General features: G+C 29.3%; 1 protein-coding gene and 1 long non-coding RNA gene across 3 annotated transcripts in view; one reads left to right on the top strand and one right to left on the bottom strand.

Moving 5' to 3' along the window:
- LOC107440808 (guanine nucleotide exchange factor DBS) overlaps positions 1–23,176 on the top strand; it is a 149,604-nt gene extending 126,428 nt beyond the window's left edge. For both annotated transcript variants that reach the window (XM_071180809.2, XM_071180810.2), the window contains 14 exons: positions 214–347; positions 2,889–2,955; positions 4,654–4,763; positions 8,029–8,098; positions 8,909–9,007; positions 10,022–10,114; positions 10,197–10,322; positions 11,865–12,053; positions 13,169–13,270; positions 15,245–15,323; positions 18,398–18,482; positions 19,287–19,506; positions 20,276–20,486; positions 22,112–23,176. In XM_071180809.2, coding sequence (XP_071036910.2) covers positions 214–347; positions 2,889–2,955; positions 4,654–4,763; positions 8,029–8,098; positions 8,909–9,007; positions 10,022–10,114; positions 10,197–10,322; positions 11,865–12,053; positions 13,169–13,270; positions 15,245–15,323; positions 18,398–18,482; positions 19,287–19,506; positions 20,276–20,486; positions 22,112–22,188 — 1,662 coding nt within the window. In that variant the 3' untranslated portion in view covers positions 22,189–23,176. The remainder of the gene's footprint in view (positions 1–213; positions 348–2,888; positions 2,956–4,653; positions 4,764–8,028; positions 8,099–8,908; positions 9,008–10,021; positions 10,115–10,196; positions 10,323–11,864; positions 12,054–13,168; positions 13,271–15,244; positions 15,324–18,397; positions 18,483–19,286; positions 19,507–20,275; positions 20,487–22,111) is intronic.
- LOC139425557 (uncharacterized) lies at positions 642–4,665 on the bottom strand. Its single transcript, XR_011636770.2, has 3 exons — positions 4,525–4,665; positions 1,858–1,941; positions 642–780 (listed from the first exon to the last, which is right to left on the bottom strand). It is a non-coding gene; the product is annotated as an uncharacterized LOC139425557 (long non-coding RNA).
- Positions 23,177–23,436: the final 260 nt, after the last annotated feature.

Genomic DNA, 23,436 nt, shown 5'->3' on the forward strand with positions numbered 1-23,436 from the left:
TTGCCCTTAATAATTCTGTTTAGTAATATAAAATAAAAGGCCTTGTTATCATTGAATAATCAAGTTGATTATTTTATATTAAAAAGTTATTGATCGTTTATTTTAGTCACTTATTTGTAAAATTTAAAATTTGCTTTTTTGTAACTTTACTTGTTGTTTTCCAAAAGAAAATTTATTTAACATTTCACTAAGTTAAAATTGAAATCGTTACAGGTTAAAATTGAAGTGCGCTTTGGTGATCAACTGCAATCAGAGCCAAATAACTTGCTACAAATCCCTGACGGTAGTAGTGAATCTAGATCCCCTTCTCCAATGACGTGTCAAGAGATGCTGCACAACAAAAGAAGGTGAGAGCTACAAACTTATTTCTATTTAAATAAAATTAGCCAGTATTTTTACTAAATTTTGCTAATTTCTTTTGTTTAATTCAAGCATTTTCTTAAGTTTTGTTTAGTTAAGAAAATTTCCTAAAATGAAAATATGTACCTAAGAAAACCTTACTAAATTGCAACTCAGTTTATTACTTTCTTAATCTAAATAAATAATGCTAAGCAGTGAAATAAGCTTCAAATGGAAAGTAAATTTTAGGGAAAAACTTTCTTTATACGATGAAACCACCAGGAAAGACCACCTCTGTATAGTGACCTCCTCTATTTACGACCCATTTTGGGAGGCACAGAACTTTTTCCGTAGATTTTGCGTTGAAGAAAACCTGTTGGAGAGACCATAAGAACCTGTTCCAGCTAATGGGAAAATTTCCCCACCCAATGCAGTGAAGGTCTAATAAGAAAACACAAAAAAATATGAAAGCAAAAAATATTAACAAAACAAATAAGTATATTAAAACGTATTCAAAATATTTACGAGCGGCTTTTTTTTGGAGATCTCAAAAAGAGATAAAAAATCTCATGTTACAGTCAGAGTGCACTAAAGTTGATGATATAAATGATTTATTTTTGAAGTTGAAAATTAAATTAGATTAAAAAAAAGTTATTTTAGGAAAAACTAAGTGTCTCAAACAACCAAACCTCTGCTCATATTTTAAGGTAAGTTAATTTTTATGATATAAAACTAAATGCAAACTTAAATAAAAAAGTAATTGTTTATTTATTTAAAAATAGTTCTATGATTCATAATTGGTAAATTCGTTTTTACTCATAATTACACCAGTAGGGATCATTTTTATTGACGCTGAATTTTATTCATCCATTTGATTATTGTGACGCCAACACAAGTGGTATTTCCTCACCCAAAGAAATGACGCTGTCTAAAAGAAAATTCGTTTGCGAAAAATTATGTGCTTTTGGTAACATTTTGAAGTCAATGGATGTAACCCCCTAAGACGGAAGATTTTAATGTGGAACACAGAGAGTGGTCGCTCCTGAGAGGTTTCACTGTAATACATAATTCATTTCTCTTAAAAAAGCATTTTAATTTTTGTCATTGTGAATCTATTCAAGAATATGTTATCTGAAATAAATTTAATATGATATTTACAAATCCAATTTAATAAATAATACTAGTTAATTAATTAATAACATTAAGCTGAATGACTTCCCACTATCTGCTATCACACGTCATAGTTTAAAATAGGCTCTTTAAATAGAGATACAGATGTATCACTCAATGTCATAACTAAAGTGTTTTTTCCCCCTCAAATCTCATAGAATTGTGCTTTATTAATGGGTAATGTATTTTGATGAGTGATGTACCACACAAAATGTTTATGACTGTACTAACAAATAAGGATTTATTCATTCTTACTTACATAATTTTATGCCCCTGTTCTATGTCTGAACAACAAACCCTCTTGTTTTATCTTTGATCATGCTCAAAGGGAGACGAAAAAATACTTACTCTACATTCTGATGTGTAAGTCGACTCCCTATTTTTGATGACGAGCTAGCCAATTTCTGGTGCGTCGGGTGTACGAGCCGACCGCTGTAAAAAAACAAACAAATATGAACGTTTTTGAAATTAAGAAACATAAAAAATTAATTAATAATTAAGATGAGAAGGATCTATTACAGAGTGGGATATCTGTATCAGGATGCTGACACAGGGTCGTATGTCTTAAAAATTTTCATTGCGATATCTTTTTTGAAACAGACTTGAATAAATTATCTTAACTTTTCTTATTTCTTTCAAAATGCAAAAGTATTGTTTCTAGAAAACCTTTTGATGTTAAAAATAATGATGGAAGAAAATGCAAAATGAATTGCATGTAACATACTTAAAATAGTTTTTGAAATTTTGAATTTCAAAATTTTGAAACATTGATGCACTGTTTTTGTAAAATAATTGCAATCCAAAAAGTACTGCAATAGGTTTGATTTTTTTTTTTAAGGTAAAATATTTTCTAGTGAATATATTATGGCTTTTGGTACTGGGGAGGGGGGTCATTTGCTTTGGTCCAAAGAAACATAAATACCAGTACAATATCATTGAAAGCAGAACTTGCAATATTAGAATGATATCTTTAAAGATATCATTTCACGTTACTTGGAAATTCTGTCTTAATAAGGAAAGAGAGTCTTGCACCACTTTTGGGCTGGAGGAGATTCATGTTGAAATGTTCATTCTTGTACTAATAGACAAAAGAAAGGAATTCTATGAAATAATTAATTATAATAATTAATATTCAATATTTTCATTCCAGAACTTATTAGATATTGTAACTTTGGTAATTGCGTAAATGATAATTATACTAATTATTTCCTCAACGATTATGTGAAAATTTTCGTATATTTTCATAGACAACATTTCAAACGTTTTTAAATGGATGACTATTCTATCTTGAACAACTATGTTCGCCTAATTAGTTTTTAGTTAATATATTGTAATGTTTAAAGTAATGACTATGTTGTTTCTTTTTCTATATGCTCCAGTCATGTAATGACAGAGCTCATAGAAACTGAAAAAGCTTATGTATCTGAACTGAACAGCATTATTCAGGCAAGTATCATTTTTGAATGTTGTAGTGAAGTAGATTTTGATTGATATATGCACATTCTGTAAATATGTGTGACTTCAACTATAAACTTACACATGATGAATTAAAAAATTTTTTTGTATAGTATTTTTAAAAAAAACCATTATTGTCACTAATACTTTTTGCAGAATACAATAATTCTGGTGGTTCTAAATAAAAAGAAAATCCACATTTTGTTCTACAGTCTTTCTCATATAGAAAATCTGTTCACTCATATTATATGAGAAAATTACGTAAGGGGGAGGGGGAAACATTCTCTTAAATTTGACATTAGTAAAAACCATTGAAGGGCAGGTGTGCTTATCCAGAAAACATAAAATACTGGTGATTGTAAAATAATTTTATTTCTTCCATTTCATTTAGAAAAACTAAATTGTCCATAACTACCCTTTTTTATAAGCGTTTATAATGTGAATTAACTTTAAAAAAATTTGCAAGTAAATATAATTTTTATTTATTTTATAATAGTCATTGAACAGCCCACCCAGTTTTCAGAGTTTGCGACTACTAATGTTCTATTCCGTAGCCTTGTAAATTTTTAACCCCATGCAGAAGACAAGGGAACTTCTAAATCAAGTTTTGGGAGAAATTTGCCTTCGTGGAGGACTTTTTGATGGAACTAACCCACATTTGCGTTACATGGCGAGTAAAACCTTCCACGGTTAAACTGATGGCAGGGGCACTCTAACACATGATCCATCTACCGCTGAGGATATTTTACATCAGCACTGTGGTCAGTGCAAGCTGAATGTGGAATTTGTATCGACCAGCCAGTGCTGGGATTCGAATTCCCCATTGGAAGTCGAATGCTGTATCCCTTGAGCCTTCACGGTTCAAGTAAATATACATTTATCTTATTTTATATCCGTCGATGAACAGCCGATCCAATATTTTGGGTTTACGACTACTAATGTTAACTCCGTAGCCTTGTAATTTTGAACCAAATCAGAAGACAAGGAAACTCCTGGATCAGTGTCCCCAAAGGTATTGATTTGTTATGGGAACATGGAGGACTTTGCGACTTGACAGATTTAACGTGCATCAGTCACCGTTTACTACACGGGGAGTCTTCGGCCGGCAGGGATCGAACCCACGAGCTCTTGGACATGGGCCCAGCACCCTACCGACCAGGCTATCCTGGCCTCTAAGTAAATATACTTGTTCATATTTAAAAACAAAAACTCTAAAGTGGTAGTTAAAGCTAGCTAAATCTCAGGAGAAAAAGGAAAACAATGAGGGTAGAAAATTTATTACAAATAATTATTGCGTAGATATCATTGAATACGCAAGTGAGGAAAATGCTGGAAATGATATTTTTCAAAATACTTAAATCGTTATAAAGCCCAATCTATATGGCTGAAGCAGAAGTCATATAAAACTTGTCTGATTAAAGTAATAATGTTATATGCTGCAAACTGCAACCATTTACGGTGCCACTGGGCAGAAAACTAAAGAGTTTGTATTTCTATTTTAGGTAGTTTAGGTTGAAACTTTTAATAAACGAATGGTAGCACAGTTAAAACTTTATATACCTATATGTTGAAATTTGTAATTTTGCCTGCTCTGAATGGAAAGCAAAAGACTTGTTTATGTTGGTCACAAATATTAAAATCTTTGTGAACTATAGAATTGTGCATTATCTTATAATAATGTGTTTCTAGGGTTACAAAAATGAGATGAGTAATGCAGCAGCGCAAGTGCCTTCTTCCCTCTACGGCAAGGCTGACATCCTGTTTGGAAACATGGAGGATATATATTCATTCCACAGCAAGTGAGAATCTTTCTCTTCATTTCTCTTCACGTCTCAGGAAAAAAGATTTATTTTCATTTTCTTTAAAATCTCTCTATATTAAAAAGTTTTAAGTGTGTTTAACTTATGTTGATTTTGTTTTGCTGTGCAAAAATCGTAATACTCAGAAACTTCAAGTTACGAAGGCATTTAAAAAATTTATTCGAGGTACAGTGGAAGAAAAATTTAACATTCACTCATTAATTAGAAGTTAACTGTTAAACTTCTGGGGGAAACACCATGCGAGCCACTCTTCAGGTTGCAAAAATACAACTATAGAATTCAAATTGGACGTGCTGAAAAGTCTGTGTTTATTTATGAGTTTTTTTTTTTTTTTTTTTTTGAAAATTTTAATTTGTTCTTTATGCATTGCAATTTAAAGTGCTTTTTCTAGATTTTTTTTTTCACTTCTTTTGCTCTAAATAGTGATTATTCATCCGCTGTCAAAAAAAATCTCTCTCTCTCTCTCTCTAGATCATCATTTTCTGTTTCAAGAGAATAGGAATAAAATGGATAAATAAGTAAGAGAGGAAATGATCAGATGTTGCGAGATATAAATCATAACATTTGTATTGATTTTTTTTTAATGTAAAAAGATAAAAACCATTTGTAATTCAGGCTGTTTTACAATATAAGGTTATCCTTATAGATTGTTAAAAAGTAAAATTACTTCTCGTTTATTGCTTCGTATTAACTTCACACATTCGTAAGTTAAAATATTTTTTTTCAAGTATTGTACATTATTTTTCAAATCCAAGTATTTGTTAATTTTGTTGCAACTAGCATATTAACAAGATGTTTTTACATATAACTACAATGATTGCACATCTTATAAACAAAGATGTTGAAGGGAACCTAGACGTTTAAAGAAATTAAAATTCTTTCTATTTTTTCTGAAAAAAATAACAAAATATGCAATTTCCACTGATGGCAACAAAAAAAAAAAATTTTTTTTTAAATGTGTTTAAAACTTAAATGCAGCAAACCAAGAAAAGTTTATAATTTTGTATTCTTTTAAACAAAATTTTAATTATTAATAAATTTTGATTTTTAGCAGATCAATATTTTTAATTTTCGTGTCGCATTTTTTTGGTCATTTTATCTATGTAAAAAAAAGGTGGTATATGCAAAAAATGTGTGATTAATATTTTTTTTAAGTAAATTTTTCCTTCGGCAACTTATAATTGACCTAATTCTTCTTACGCTCTAGTAGCACATGAAGCCATAGGCAGAATATGCCACATCTTCTGGTGCTGCTTCTCTCGAAAGCGTTTATTTCTTTTAGGATCATTTGACGCAAGTTTAGTTTTGCTCACCCTCTCATCCTCATACCATCCAGAGCCTAGGTTTGATGGCCTCACTCTGAGAATGTGTCCAGTTGTTCGTTTGTTTAGATAATTGGGCATTAGATATTTTATTTGATCAGTTAAATTTTTAAGATTTTTTTTTAGGCATATTGTTTGAAATGATATAATACTATATTAAAATTATAATAATATGATTAAAATTGTACAATTGCTTCTCCTCTTCTCTTTACTTTAAAAATTATGAATCCATAGAACTTTTGCACAAGCAGACACTTTAGGAATATGTTCAACAGACATTTTTCAAAAATATGAACGTCTTAAAAATTCTTACACACTTTACATAAACTGAGTTCGTTTTTATTTTGAAAATAATTTTTTCAAAATTTAATTTTAACTGAAAATTCCATTTTGGCAAGAGTAAAGTACTCTGAGAAATATGTTACTTTATAAATTCATGAATTTGAATAAGTATTCAATATTAACATAATTTTCTTTTAAATTCATTTGCAGCATAGTTATCTATTGTAATAACAGAATTATTTATAAAATATATTATAAACATGCTGAAAATTCGTTGGAACTTTATTTGAATAGAATTTATTCTTATTTTAAAATTTATTTTTCTCTATACTAAAATTTTTTATTGAAAACTCTGTTAAGTGCCAAATCAATTCATACATTTTGAGTAAGTATTCATTAGTCGCATATTATCTTGTAATGCACTCGTAATCATATACTATCTTGTAATTATAAATACATTCTAGTTTCACTAAGGAATCTTTTTTTAACTTACGTGCTAAAAACTATCACAAACTTATATAGGACTATATTTCTTACTATTCTAAAAATTCTTTTCGTCCATGTGAGGATTCCAATTGAAACTTTTGTGCGATATCAACAATGCTAACCTTCATCTATCAAAAAGTACCTCAAGACAGAATTGGTTAACTCGTCTTATTTACTAGTGAATTGACCGGACATGAGTAACCGGACATGATAATTACCGGACATGACTACTTACAGGCCCATTTATTTAAAATTAACTTGGTCAATTCACCTCTTTGTGTGCTCTGTAGCACTTCGCCAATGACTGGGGAGCATTTATTAGATTGCCCCTCTCTTCTTGACATTCGTTCCTCTGATGACTTTTGTGCCCTCTCACCTTCTGGAGATACTTCAGTATTGTATTGGACTGCAAGACGCCTTATGTCTGAGAAGACGATGGCGGGCGTAATTTAAAAAAAAAAAAAAAAAAAAAAAAAAAAAAAAACTAGTGAATTGATGTTTATTAATCATAGTTATAGTTACATTGCTCCCCCACCAGAATTTTATCAAGGATAAAATTCGATGAACAAATACTACTAGTTGCCGTATTTGTGAAAGATCAGGAGAGCTATATTAAGTTTGTAGTGTATCTACCACTACAAAAATATAATTCCTATTCACTAGTATATAAGTATGCGCAAAGTCGAGTCGAGTATGCGCAAAGTCGAGTCGAGTATGCGCAAAATTCCATTGTGTGTACTTAAGACTGAGGAGCAACAGCGTGAGGAGGACAATGATGCAGTCACACGTAGTAAGTCCACGGCTCGATGAGGACCATCCATCGAAGTGAATGTTGCTTTTAATGTCACATCCGCAGGTCGCCCGTGCGGGGATAGTGTTATCAACCATGTCAACCTTCATCGATCTAAAGATGCCCCTAAATAGAATGCCTCATATACTAGTAAATTTATGTTTAATAATCGTAGTGGTAGTTAACGCCACATTTCCATTAGATAGCATTAGGGGACTCCAAAGATAAGTTGTATGGACAATAGATAAATCTCGAATAAGTATTTATTAGCAATTATATTAATTATCTTCGTTTTGCTTAATAATTGATACTTTGTAATTCAAAAAGTTTTGAAGTTCTTAATAATTTTTGTGTAATTTTCTAGTGTCTTCCTTAAAGACCTCCAAGCCTGTAGTAGTACTCCAGAGTTAGTTGGGCATTGTTTTGTAAACAGGGTAAGAATAATTTTCATTCACTTTTTAAAAACAAATTCATGTATTTACCTACAGAGGTCTGTCAAGACATTTTGTAAAAGGTTCGTTTTTGTAAAATTGTGAAAAAATAACTCGTAATTTGTGAATATAAAATTAACGTTAAGTCACATTCTTTCAACCAGAGTCCGGCTTTTGTGAATTTGTGCAAATAGGATCCTGTTATTGCAAAAAACTTTTTCAAGGAGTTTTTAAATTGCAAAGACACACAAGATTATGCTCAACACTGTAAGATTATAATTAAAAAAAATGACATTTTAAAAAATAAAGAGCAATTGCTGCTACTAAATTGGAGATGCAACACACAAATATTTGGTATTTACCCTATACTGCTGCAGCAGAATATGCATTTCGGACGAATAAGGGAAGAAGCGTCTGCCGAAGACAAAACTTAGTTCGTTTACGTCTGTCTTTCTCTCCCCCCCCCCCTTTCCTGGGAAGGGTTTATTCGATTAACAAAACAATAATGAAGATAAACAAAGGTCTGATTAAAAGATAAATTATTTTGTGAAGAGTCCGTTTTTAAGTTAAAATATTTTGTGAAGGGTCCGTTAACGGATCCAAATTTCTTCCTAACAGACCCCTGACCCATCAAAATGTAGTATAGTCATCGTGAAATTTCTCAGAGACTAAATCGTGAAAACATCCACTCACCATGATGCAATAGGGTGATTGTCCAGATGATAAATAAAATAAAAGCAGAATTTAGTGGCAGTGTATTTGTTCTACACTAAATTATTAATTATTATTTTGTTTCAATTTATTTGTTATTAGCGGGATGCCTTCCACAAATTGTATTCTACCTACTGTCTCAACAAGCCCAAGTCTGAAGCCTTAAGAAGACAGTGTGGAGATGATAACCCCTTTTTCAAAGTATGAACACTATGAAACATTCTAAACACTATTCTATGAAGTTTATAAAAGGTTATATAAATTGTATTTGTTATGATATATCTGCCTGACCAACAAAGGACACTAATCATTCACAATAAACAAATGTGTATAACTTGTGTGGCAGGCAAAGACTCTGTCTGGAATGCTTATTGGGAAGCTAATAATTTCTAACAATTATTAAATCATCATATTTGTTTTGTTTTTTTTTATATTTAAGTTTGATTGTTATTTAATAGGGTCTTTACGCCATTCTCTACACTGTATTATTATACAATAGCACAGTAGTTGGGTAGGCTTACTCAAGCTGTTGATTTCATGACCTTTTGTTAAATATACGCTCTGCTATTATTTTGTTTTGTTTCGAATTTGAAATCGAGCATTGAGATTCGTATTCACTTTGTGTTAAAATCAAACTCCGAGATTCGTATGCACACGTTGTTAAAATCGAACATCGAGATTCGTATTATAGTGATTTTAAAATTACGCATTGAATTTCGCGTTTACACGATTTTAAAATTAAATGTCAAGATTCGTATTCGCGAGATTTAAAAACCACACATAGAGAGTCATAATTCACATAATTTGAATCAATAAGTAAAATTTTGCATTAATATTTTTATTAAAAACGTTGATAACATTCTATGGATAAAGGTTTCCTACATTCACTTTTTTCTTGTTAATATTTCAAGTATTTTTTCAATTATTTGAAAAATGCTTTTGCACATAACATTTTTAGATGTCTATTTACAATTTTGGGGTCTTTTATCGAACTCATCCCCGTGGTATGAATCAATAAAGAGTTCTATAGAAATTAAACCCTTTTAAAGAAAATCGTTGAATTTCGCTAAAATGAGGTGGCAATGAAAGGATTGAACGCTCCCTTCACCCTTTCCACAGATTCTTTTTTTGCTGAAGTAAACATACATCTAAATAAATGTATTATTTTGTATTCTCTTTTTATATTTAAACAAGAAAAAAATATTTTTTTTGTAGGAGTGTCAAAAAAATTTAGGCCACAAGCTGCCCCTTGGAGCTTATTTATTAAAACCTGTCCAGAGGATTACAAAGTATCAGCTTCTGCTGAAGGTATGATGTATGACAAAAGTTTTAATTATTTACACTTAATTAAAAGTAAAAAAACTTCTGACTTCTGATGACCTTGTTGTAGGACCTTCTAAAGTGCCTGGATGAAGGCACTGGACAGGCTGACCTTCAAGAAGCTGTAGATGCCATGTTAGCTGTTTTAAAATATGTAAATGATAGTATGCACCAGATTGCTATTACAGGTTTTTATGTAAGTGAACAACAACTGATTAGCAACTTAATTTCTCGTTGGTCATTACATTTTGACCATATTTTTACAAGCCATATTAGTCTCATGTGAAAATTTTAATCCGAATGCTGTTAAATTCATAAAACATTTAAGCGACCAGTTTCTCTTTTCTGAAGCAGTTGAATTTTTATTTAGCCATTAATTTATTTTAATTGATTCATTTATTTTAATTGATTTATTTACTTTAATTGATTTATTTGTTTTAATTGATAATTTAATTTATTTTCATAAAACAATTTATTTTATTTTTTTTTTGAAAATTAACTTTTTAGCTTTTTTTTTAAGTTATAAAATTTCATAGTTTTTTTCCTTCCTTTTAAGTAAAACTTTCTGTGTGAAGGTAAAACCAAAATTTGGTGAGATTTTACTATGTACACTAAATAGGGTTAATATTGATATTGATATATTGATCTAAATTTCAATAATTTTTTAATAGTTACTAAACTACTTATCTTAAAAGTACCCTTTAATTCTAACATAATATCACCTGCCATAGTTTAAAACCAATTAACTAATATTATTATTCTAAATAATTTTTACATCTCTTCTATTTTAACATATAAGATTACTCAGTAAATTCTTCCCTAAATGTTTGAATTCTTCTTAGAGTTCTGAAAAACCATAATTAGTTAAATTCCATTTCTTTACAAAAGAGAGATATTTTTTTAAAAATCATATATGCTTATCATTACCAAAATTGACACTGTATTTCATTGTGTACTCGCAACTTAAATTCAAACACCCTGGACTTTAATTATATTATTTTCCTTGTAGCTAAAATGAATATTATTGCTAGAGAATAATCTTTGCAATTAAATTATTTAAACTTTTGAAAACCATAGAGACCAATTATTTTTTCTTGACAAAAACTAATGTATGTGCACCATACAATATATGGAAGTTCATTGTTTGTGTAACATGAGAATGTGAAAGAAAAATGTGTTCAAACAACAAGTGGAAAAGATTAACTTTTTTAACATTACGTACTTTTCTTTGGAATTAAAAATGTTCTAATGCTTCCTTGAAAATAAAAATAAAAACGCAATTAATATAAGTTTTTGAGAACTTATGCTAAATTTATTAAAAAACCATCTGCAAAGTTAAAAATAGAAAAAAAAATTCTAAATTGCCCGAATTGTATGTTTCAACTGTTGCTTTTTTTTTACAAACTTTAAATTTTTTTTAAATACATTTTTAAAAAAATATGGCACTGTAGTCTGCAGATTCTGTGTGGGCAAAACTTACAAATAGCATTAATTGCTGAAAACCTCTATTTTCCATATTATTATAATTTTCAGGGGAAAAAATCATGGATTTTTGAATGTTTAAACTGATTTTTTTTTAATTTCCTGTTACTTGAGCTTTCTGTTGAGTTGAATTCCCATCAGCTGAGCATTTACTATAAAACTGTCATTCTAAATATAGATTTATTTTATTGTCCAGGTCTTTTGTACTGTATGTTTGTGAATAGTTAATAGTATATTAATGAAACATGTGTTGCAGGGCAGCTTGGCGGACTATGGCCGACTTCTTCTTCAAAGTGCATTTAGTGTTTGGATGGAACGAAAGAAGCGGGAACTCCGCTTTAAACCGCGATCCCGATACATTTTTTTATATGAACAATTAGTCCTTTTCACCAAAAAATATGGTAGAGATGATAATCCGAGCTACGCATTCAAAAATGCTCTCAAGGTAGGCTTATCTTTTTGTGAAGAATTATTTTTGCGAAATTTCAGTATCTAATGACATTTTTTACAAGAGGTTCACTTAGTAAGATTTAATTACCTATGTTGAAATTAAATATGTTTTTATCTAATTGTAGGAAAGGTCGGCAGTGCCGGATTAAGCGTACCCTAGGCCATTCAAATTTTTGGGTCCCTTAGATTAAATTATTTTTCTCGTATATTTTTTATTTATTCAAATATAAAGGTATTTATATATCTTTTCATTTAAGAAAGCATTTAAAATTAAAATAAATAATAATAAATTGAATTTTACTTTATTTTGTTAAATTGGAACTAAAAAATAATCGTAACATTTTATAACCATAACATATATATTTGAAATTTATTTTTTTTTATTTTTTAAAAATGATTGTTTTTTTTTTAAATTTTTTAAAATTTATTTTCAAAAAATCCATTTTAAGGGAGCCTCTAATCATTGGGGGGCCCAGGTCATGGCCTAATGGGTAATCCGGCACTGACCACAGGTATAATATAGGATGTCCTAAATTAGGCTGAAGATTTTCAAAAATTCGTGGAAAACAGTTAAAAAAATAATTCTTGCTGCAAATTCATGTGACAGGGCACCTGTTCTTCATTCTAATGTTTCTGAATGTAGGTGGGAAAATTTTTCAACAGGTGAATAGTATACCTCAAAAAAAAAATGAAAATTATATATATATCAGTTTACTAACTGCAACATCATGAGTTGACAAAAAAATGTATATCCTGACACTTAAATTAGCTACCAGAATTTTTTTTATTGTTTTTATTATTAACTTTAAAAAATTTTGAGAATCATCAGTCCAATTACGGCAACTTGTATAAATTTTTGAGTACCACTCAATTTTATAAATATATGTAGAAATAAAAGAAAATTCATATCAACTTTGTTTATGATATTAGTTACAAATTTCTATTCACATGATGCTGTTATTTAATAATACCCATAACTTTTTGCAAAGTATTTTTAAATAGAATTTAGTTTGTTTTAAAATTATACTTAAGTCTCTAGAAATGCAAAAAATTTAAACATGAGTTTTGTAGTTAGTATATAACTGAATTAAATTGTTTCTATGAGTGCAGACTTCTCAAATTGGTTTGACTGAAAACATCAAAGGCTACAGAGGAGATAAACGAAAGTTTGAGCTGTGGCTTCATGGTCGTTCTCAGGTATTCATCATTCAGGTGAGCCACATTTATTGCTGCACTCTATTCAAAACTTCTAATTACTTCATATCTGTCTTTCTAACTTGGCAACACTTGAGTCGTATGTGAATACATTTGATATAGTGTTGCTATTTAAAAATATGTAAATGCCCATATACTCTCGATATCTCGAAAACCTTGTTATGTCCAAAAAAAAATTTCCTCTTGGCATTATATATCCACCTAATGTTAATTTGAATTCTTATGTCAAACAGTTTTTTCTCAAAACTTTGTTATGTCGAATTTTTTTCGAAATAAAGATTGAATTTTTTTTTTTTTTTGGAGAAAGCACAATGTAAAATTATTGCACACTAATTATTTTCTATTTAATGCACTCTCTCACTTTTGAAAATGAAATGATCATTATTGTATTTAGACTTATAGTCAACTAACATTACATTCACATTTAATACTAGTAGTTATTCTTATGTTTGATGACTCAACTCTTTAGAGTAATGTTTTCGAATGTATTTTTCTACTTTTTAGAACATAATTTAGTTCTGAACTTGTTATCTCGAAAGGTTTTTAGCATCCCTTCAACATTGAGATAGCAAGAATATACTGTTCTAAAAAAATAAAAATTTAAAAATATTTTAAAATTGTATGCACCTAGTAAATAATTTTTTCTTAATTTTTTTACCAGTTGAAATATATTTATTGTGACAAGTTTTCATTATACTTTTTAAATCAAATAAATAAAATTTTAAAAAAATGATGGCCGCTGTAGATTGTATAAACATTGAAAACATCGATTTTAGCTTTTCTAAGATGGATTAAAATAATTATGTGAAGCTTTAAATCAATAACAGTATTGAAGTGACAAATATAACTGTATAAAAATCATAATTACTTTGTTTTCATAATCAAACCTAATAACAAAAGAAAAGTAATTTAATTCATCACTGACTTTAAAAATATTTTAATTTATAATTTTTTGTCTTAATTCTTTAGGAAAATCAAGCAATTGTTTATTATTTAGTGATTATTACATTATTATATATTGGTTTTACTGTTTAGTGTCAAACTACTTAGTTGCAAGTTGAGAGAAAACAAGCTGGGCAAGTTGGTAAAGTAATTGGGAATATTGGTGATATGTGTCATCATTAATTGTTGTTTTCATATATCCTTTGGCATCTCTAGTAGACAGTCTATTTTATAAAATTTCCTGAGCTGATGGTTTTAATGCCTTTTTGTGTATTTAAAGCTCAAAAAATGCCTTTCAAAATAGAATTATTGCCATTAAATAGTGAAATGAGTACAAACAAAAATTTTATTTTTAAATAATGTGATATAATATACAAGGTGGTCTACAATCACAGCACCTAACTTATATTTTTCGAACTCTTATTTAAAATAAAATCAAAAAATTTTAATATGCATTAAGTAGTATAAGCCAGGAAAGAACAAAAATTGCTATCGTTATCTGACACATCAATGTTGAGAAAGGGGGCTGAAAACACTCAATTGCTTCAAAAAACAGAAGAGAGTTTTAAGGTGATTAAAACGGTTATTAAAAACACTCACACAGTTTTAAAGGCAATCAAACAGGTTTTGATTTTGTAACACCCTTTTCAATGGGAATTAGAAAGATTGCAATAGTGTTTGAGTTTAGTTTTTTTTTTTTTAATTATAATTTGTGCCCCTTGTGTGTACATTTTTTTTTGCTTCATTTTCGACAAGAATTCTATGAATGTATATTAAGAGCAGTTATTATGAAACACTCTGTGTGTATTTATAATCAGTTTGTGTATTTATTTATTTTTTAAAAATCCAGAATTTTTTATTTTCTTCCTGAGAGTTACTTATTTTTGTATTCATTCTAAAATATTAAACTTTTATCATGCAAGTTTTTAACGTGCATGAATTTTTTGAGTTGTTTAAGAACTTGTGTCACAGCTTGTTATTAAAAGTCTCAAATTCGATACCGAGAAAAAGAAGTTTCTATTTTTTCAGGCTCCATCTGTTGAGGTGAAAGAAGTGTGGGTGAAAGAGATCAAAAAGGTCTTACTCCTTCAATTTGAACATCTAAAAGGTAACATTACTTCTTGCTTTCAAATAATGATTGCTTTATCCAAATATTTTATTTTTAAATTTCGTTTTGTTTTTATTTTATGTTTACATTATAGATATAAAATTATCTTTTCTTTTTCCTACTTGTTCCATTTCAGTTTACTGAACTCGTGTTACTGAAAAATTTTTTTAAATGAAAATTATATTCTCTCCCTCTATATGATTATAATATTATTATCAATTACTACCCACATTGTTTTAAAACTTTTAAGCTGGTGTCTTTCATCTGACAAAAAACATGTTTATCCCCCAAATTAATTATTCAATGAGAAAATATTTTGTGACGGAAAAACTTTGTAAAATTTTTTTCAGAGTTGCATCCATCAGAGAAAATTTTTTCGGTCTGACTTTGTATATAGCTCAGTTTTATCAAATTACCTAAGCAGCTTACCTTTGATGCAGTATAGTCGATACAGTACTGCTACTTTTATACTACCCGGCTACTTTTATCTTCTACATTCCTCTCAGGGTTGCAACATTTGAAGAATTTAAAATTTTTAGCATTATTAGTTATCAATAAATACATTTTATTTTATCTGTATTCCATATGTAAAACACACCCAGTGGCAGAATCGCAGCGACATTGTCGCAGAACGTTTAAGAGTTCTTGCAGTCTGATTTTTCGTTCGAAGAGTGAAAATAATTACTTTTCTTCAAAAGTTTGCACATAATATTTGAATCATGCCTTTAGGTAATCACTCTTTGACGCGATCAATTTTATGCCAATAGTATCGTGAATCGATGTAATGTTCCGATTGTATTGTCGGCAGTTGTTGATATTGATTTTCATGTAGATTTTAAATATCCCGATATATTTCAAACAATACGGAAAATTCGAATGGTGTATTTGAATATATACTTTTCAAGGCAATGATTCTATTGAATTTTATGCAGTTATTGCTATTGATTTCTCCATAGTTTTTAAATCTAATACTTTTTATACATTATTTATTATAACAACCTAATCTCGAAACGAAACACGCACTTGAGAAGTCCGATTAACGTGATTTCGTTGTCGATCTTTTTTTCGGCAATTACTACTATGGATTTCATGATTTTTAATTATTATTATTTTTTTAATGTGATGATTATTTACAAAATGCGAAGAAATAATTCATTTGTGCTTTCCCCCTCCCCACAGTGGGCCAGCAAGTTTGACACACTTTTCAATAGCCTGGAAGTGACAGCGAAACTTTGATACTTTTCTTTTTCTCAGTGTTCCAGGATTAATCAAGTGATTTAATATCATCTTCATTCAAGTCTTGCAGCACTGGGAAGGATATATCCATTTCTAGCTTCACTTATTTAAGTCAAAGCTCCTGTTACAACTTTTTCGTAGCCTGGTAGTGACAGGGCTCTCTATTTTGCCATATCATAGTGGGCCAGCATCAAAGGTTTCGTGGCCAAAATTAGTATTTCGATAAAATTTGTTTCAAAATTTGTTTTTTTATTTAAAGGTTTTTATGTGCAGGTAAATTTAATTCACAGTTAAAATTTTGAAATACACTAAAAATACCCACAAAAAAAAATGGCGACTGAAATATGGCAAGCAAAAATAAAAATAATAACATAGTGCGTTTAAATAATTAAATATAGCAATGAAAATATAATAGTTTTCATGATTTTATATTAAAAATGAAAAGCAAATTATATTTCCGAAGTAATATTATAAAATGACGTGAAAGCATTTGTTTTTCGGGATATTTAATCCAATGCAATACGGGCAAAATGGGGCAGGTTTTTTCGAAAGAAGAAACATCAAAGAAGACAACAAAAAAAAAAGTTCAGCTAATTCCCTCGTGTAACTTTTATAAACTAAGTTTCGAAAGTCATTCAAACATTGTAAAATGTCAAATGATAAGATATGAACTATAAGTTTGTCAAGAGTATTAACTAATCCAACAAATTGAAAAATTGTACCATAATTTCAGACTAATTACTCTGATAAAAATGTAACAGTAAGGTGAAATTCCTATATATATTTCTGAAATAAAAATTTAACAGTTACATTTAAAAAAAAAATTTTAACATATTTTTCATTACGTTGTAGTCTCGTCTGTCCAAAAAGTAACTGCCTACACATATTTTAGTTGAAAATTTAATTTTTGACTTTTGGCCAAAGATCATGGTCTTCTGGCCCACAGTGCTTCCCAACAAAATGGGAGATAGATATAGTTCTTTTTTTTTTTGTAAACACAGCACTTTTGTTATTTTAAATTAGTAACATGCATGTTTGTTATTATTGAAAGTATCTTGCAGAAAGATATTAGTGCTACAGAGTTTTGTCGCAGATAGCTCGAAAAAATTCTGGCACAGGGAAAACACATATTTCTTAGATTTATTTTTACTTATGATTTTTTTTAAATTTTTTATTAACTTAAACAAAATGTTTCTCAAAGAAAAAGCTGTTGTAAATTTGCATCAGTTTAATAATTTTCTAAAATTTAAAGATAGGGTCGTTAAATTTGCATCAAAGCATCGACTTATGGGTCATTCAAATATTTTGTAAATAATCTTTTGCCCATTCAGGATTCCTACATCCCTCTTGTCAGCAGAAACAAGAATATCACAAATCTTTCCCGCCCTGTTTTTCGGTTTTACTTTGAGTTTTACTGAAGTAAATTAATTTTAGGATTAAATTCAAGTAAAAGGTATACCTTTGCATAAATGAAATTTATGTTTTAATTCGTTTTATAATATTTTTTGTGGAATATTCTTAAAAAATCTTTTGCGTCTCAGAATGCTTCACCTCTGAAACTCTTTTAAACAATTTTATTTCAACTTTCCCCAATTTTAACTTTTATTCCAAATTTTGAGATTTTTAAACATGTAGCTTTTTTGTTACATTTTGAAATGATTTTTGAGAAAATTTTAAAAATAAATTTATTTTTAATGTCTAACTTAAGCATTCTCCCCATTGTCAGCAAAATAATTAAATCCTTACACATTATTTGACTGACTCTCTTTAGTAACTTAATTTTATATCTTTTATTTCATTACGCATTCCAAAATAAAAATGTATTGTCTATGTTTTAGATCAAAATCTGAAACAACATTCAGATAAAATACAAAACCTTGGGTACATCAACGGCATATGTCAATCTCCACCTATTCCTCACAGGTATTAAACAAGTTTTAAAAAAGTATATTATTTTTTTATGAAATGAAAAATATTTAAAGAATATATTTGATTAAAATTATTTGTTTGTGTAATTTTGCTGTAAAAATTTGTCAACAAAAGCCCTGTTCTTCATTTGAAAAAGTAAATAATTAATAAATTGGTTGCAGTGAACGCTTCAAAATCAAGAACAAAACTGAAAGTCTTAAGTCTGAGAAACAACTTCACAAATTCCCAGTCATTTCAATATTTTTTTTTCGTGGCCACTTGTGGCATATACTTACATTTTTTGCAAATTTTAGGAAGTTTATCGATTAAAAGCATTGTGAAGTCAAGTTCACCAACCTGTAAGAATAATGCCAGATCCTGATTTGCACAGTTTATCAATGCGCATAGGTCTATCTAAGACAACACTATTGTGATAATTAACAATAGCAATAAATATCAAATGCGCCAATAGTGTGATTGTTATTGTTCATTACAATCATTGAGCACGATATTATCACAATCATTAACATAACATAACATAGCTTTAAAATAATAATTGTGAATATTATACCTAGTAATATTTATTGAATGCAATATTACTGCGAGTGTCGATAGATTTTATTTGGGTAACAAAAAACAAAAATATTGACCCAATAAAAAGTAGTTAAATTGCAAAAATATCTCGATATAGTGTTAAATATTGTAATTTTAACGCTATTGAAATTCTTACTATTAGGCCACACGAACCAATGCTTGTGTTTGTTTTGCAGTTACAACTCCTTGCAACTTATTTATTTTACTTTCATTCTTTCTTATTAGAACAAGAAGCAACAGAAGCAGTTTCAGTTGGCATAACAGTGTTTACCGCAGCAACAGCGTGACTGCGAGGCAGCCGGGAGAGCTCGGACGAAGAGCGACCGTCGCCTCCCTGCCATCTCGAAAAGAGGAGTGCGTGTCGGACGATGGATGGTCGTCTGCTGATGATTTTTCATCTGCTGATGAAGATGATGATGGCGATGTTTTTGTGATTACTACAGAGGTTAGTCTGATTTTTAAATTCCTGCTTTAAAAAAATCTATATAATTTGTCAGAACTTTAAAAATAAAGATTTAGTGAGGCTGAAAAAGTGGATTAAAGAGCACAAGATAACATGCATGGCCGATATGAAAAACATGAAAGAATTTTTTTTTAGGATAGAACGAGACTGGCTTTTGTTTAAGAAGGACGAAATTTAGTTCAATTGTATTTTAAATGTGGCTTAATGGGTGAATGTTTTTTTAATTATTTTTTCTATTTTCCAATGACACTAAATCATGTTTTTAATGAATTCATTGTTGATTCTGCCAGGTGAGACATGGACTACCCGACTGTTTCCTTACAAAATTGTTTTTGAATTCAATGGGACAGACATGTAGTGATCCTGTATTTAACAATTAAAATGGATTATTGGGTACAATTTTATAAATGTATTAGAGTGTACATGATATTCATCATTTCGTAACACTAAATAATTCTGTGTGTTAAATATTTAGTTAATTGCAATAAAACTGAAGGAATTATCAAACTTACCGTTGGCACATCTCCTATGAAAAGTCCTGCATCAAGAATCTAACACAATTTCACATTATTTGTTTTATTTACTTTAAAAAAACAAAAGCATTTTAATACATTTATAATTATGTGTTAGGAAATATGTTTTGATTTATGACGCAATTAAAAAATTTACTTACAAAAATTTATATTTTGAGGGAAATCATTATCAAAAAAGAAAACATTATGCTTGTTGACATTTTTTATTCTGTTGACAGGTGGGCGGTCATTATGTGGCGCTAGGTGATTATGAAGCTGTTGACGTGGGTGAGGCATCCCTCAAGGAAGGTGAAACAGTTGAAGTTGAGAAAGTGGGATGCGCAGGATGGTGGTATGTATGTGTACTTGACTCCACAAAGCGTGGTTGGGTACCTGCATCCTATTTGGGGCATGGAAAGAGTGGATCTTCTCCATCTGTCAGCAGCCAAGGTAACATCTTTTGAATACTTTCAGTTTAGTTCTTCATTATTTCTATGTGGTTTGAGGGGTTCAAAAATCGCACATGGTTTTTGAGAAGGGTCATAGGTTTTCTCCACTATTTAAATGTAAAAATTCTGAACTTATACTCTATAACCATTTTCAGAAACCATAATTCATTTAATTGCAATTATGAATACAATGCAAAATTTTCATGGATGACATCTGACTTGGTTATTTAAACGATAGTGTGCAGATTCTTTTCCTTTCCTTTGTGATAACAGTCACTATTTATTGACATTTATTACGTGCATTTTTTTCTTCATAGCTTTGTTAGAATATAAAGCTACTTGTATTCAGATTTAATTATTTTTTTTAGATTTAGAAATTTTGTTAGAATATGATTAGGAAAAATATGACTTATATTTAGACTTCTGAACTTAGTTTTTTTTTATTTCTGAATTTCGTGAGGATATAAAGAGGTTTCAGATTTTTGAAATTAAATCTTTTGGATTTCTGAGTTCTGTACAAATAAAGTATATTGTAATGAAATTTCGGTATCTATTTTTTTTTCTATTTCTGTATTTCATAGCAGCATTCTGGTTCTCAGAGAGCATTCAGATTCTCGATCTTCGTTTTTTCGTACGTTTCTAATATTTGTAGCAATTTACAGGGGTCTGTTTAGAAGAAATTTGGTTCCGTTAACGGACCCCTCACTAAATATCTTTTCATAAAAATGGACCCTTTATGAAATTATTTATCTTTTAATTGGACCCTTCACAAATTTGTTTATCTTCATTATTGGTTTGTTAATCGAATAAACCCCTTCCTGGGGGGGGGAGAGAAAGACGGCTCGAGACAAGCTAAGTTTCCCTAAGTTTAAATAACAAATGTAGTATTTTTAGAAAATATTTCTACTTTTACAAACATCGTTCGTACATTCTTATTAATATTAAATCATATATTTTTATTGTAAAAAAATAACTGATCAATTTATATTTATTCATAAAATTAATTAATAGAATAGAAATTAATTTCTGGCAATTTTTTAAATAAAATATTATAAATTTAAGAATTGTTTAAGTTTACTTAATGCTTAACACATTAAAAGTGATACATTTAGTCGTGTTATTTAAAATATGTCAATTGAAATTATTAAAAATTTGAGTGATTTTGTTTCCATTATTCGTTCGAAATTAATATTCTGTGTTGAGCAGTATAGGCTAAATACCAAATATTTGTATTTTGCATCTCTAATTTAGTAGCAGCAATTGTTGAGCAGAATCTTGCATCTATTTACAATTTAAGAACTTCGTGAAAAGGTTTTTCGCAATTTTTGCAACAACAGGACCCCATTTGCAAAACCCTGGTTGAAAGAATGTGACTTAACGCTTATTCTATATTCACAAATTATGAATAGTTTTTTCACAATTTTACAAAAACAGGACCTTTCACAAAATGTCTGGACAGACCCCTGATTTAAAAAGATTGCAGATATCTGTAGCTAAATTTTTGGATTGTTAAATTTTGCAAGAATATGAAGTAAGTTGTATTCTGATTTCTAAACCTCAATTTTTTTCAGGATTGTGAATTAAGAAAGAATATAAATCAACTTATGTTCACGTTTTGTTTTTCAGATTCTATCACGGGATGCCTTTTACTTGCAGCTGGTTGCAAACCAAGCATGACAAATACAACTCTGGAAAAAGCATAAATGAAACTCTTTATTTTTATGCAAATGACCCTAACATCACGTAGCATATGCGTAAGACAGCCAAATGCATTTCAAAGTCAGCAGTTGTCTGCTCAGCAGTGAGATTTGAATTACTAGATAATATTTATTAACCAACAAGGATCTCTGCTTTTTCTTACAATATTTTGTTAACTAACCAAGTATTTCTGATTAGATAAAAGAAAAAAAACAATGACTCAAAAGTACAAAAAGCTATGATACTTGATCTCTGTGATTCTTTCTTCTTTTCATACATAAAAAACTCGTAGTTCACTATGACTCAACAATAGTTCATTTCTAGGCTTAAGCAAAACTGCTGTAGTTTTAGACAAAAGTTTATTGCTTATGTAAATACATAAATGTCGTCATTTGGGCAAATGCCACTGCTTGCTGCATTGTTGCTCAGTGTTTCTTTTAAAAAAGATGAATAATATTGCTTCAGATTGTTGATATGTGCTGTTACCCTAGCAGGGTTTTGATTTCTGAAATTGCTCAGTTAAAAATTACTAAGCAAAAATAATCCCTAATATCAAAATAAAGAAAAAAGAATAAAATAAAGAAATTTGAAAATAAAAAAAATGATGAACAATATTGCGTCAGATTGTTGATATTTGCTGTTACTGGGCTTGCTTTCTGAAATTGCTCAGATAAAAATTACTAAACAAAAATAATGACTAATATCAAAATGAACTGATCTCTTTGGCCAAAGTGCATGCTTTGACCAAATAGATTTTGTATATTTTTAATTACTATCCTCTGCTGCATGCTTGACTATCATTAAATATGTATGTATAGGGCAAAATTAGAGAATTTTGCTACTGGCCAACAGTGGACCCTGTTTCTAAAACAAGCGGCAATTTTTTTTTAGAAATTGAAAATTTTAAACGTTTCATGAACTGTTGGCATTCTATTCAATCATATCTCAAACTATAGTAAACATTACAATGTTCATTTTTAAAATAAAGAAAAATTTTAAGAAAAAAGCGTGAAATAATTTTCATAATATTACAAAATATTCTTAATAATTCCATATTTCTTTAAAAGAAATACATTTTCAATGAAAAAACGGGCAATTGGATGGCCACTTGCAGACAGTTTTTTAAGCGTTATGTTTAGTCGCCCTGGGGTGACTGTTAATTTTGTCCTATATATATATATATAGATATAAATTTGAAATCTTATAAAAAATTGCCTACTTGATTAAAGTACTTCAAATAAAAGAAAAACATT

This window comes from Parasteatoda tepidariorum, chromosome 8 (genome assembly GCF_982258835.1).
Source record: "Parasteatoda tepidariorum strain Cologne lab strain chromosome 8, Ptep-v5.0, whole genome shotgun sequence".
Classification (NCBI taxonomy): Eukaryota; Metazoa; Arthropoda; class Arachnida; order Araneae; family Theridiidae; genus Parasteatoda; species Parasteatoda tepidariorum.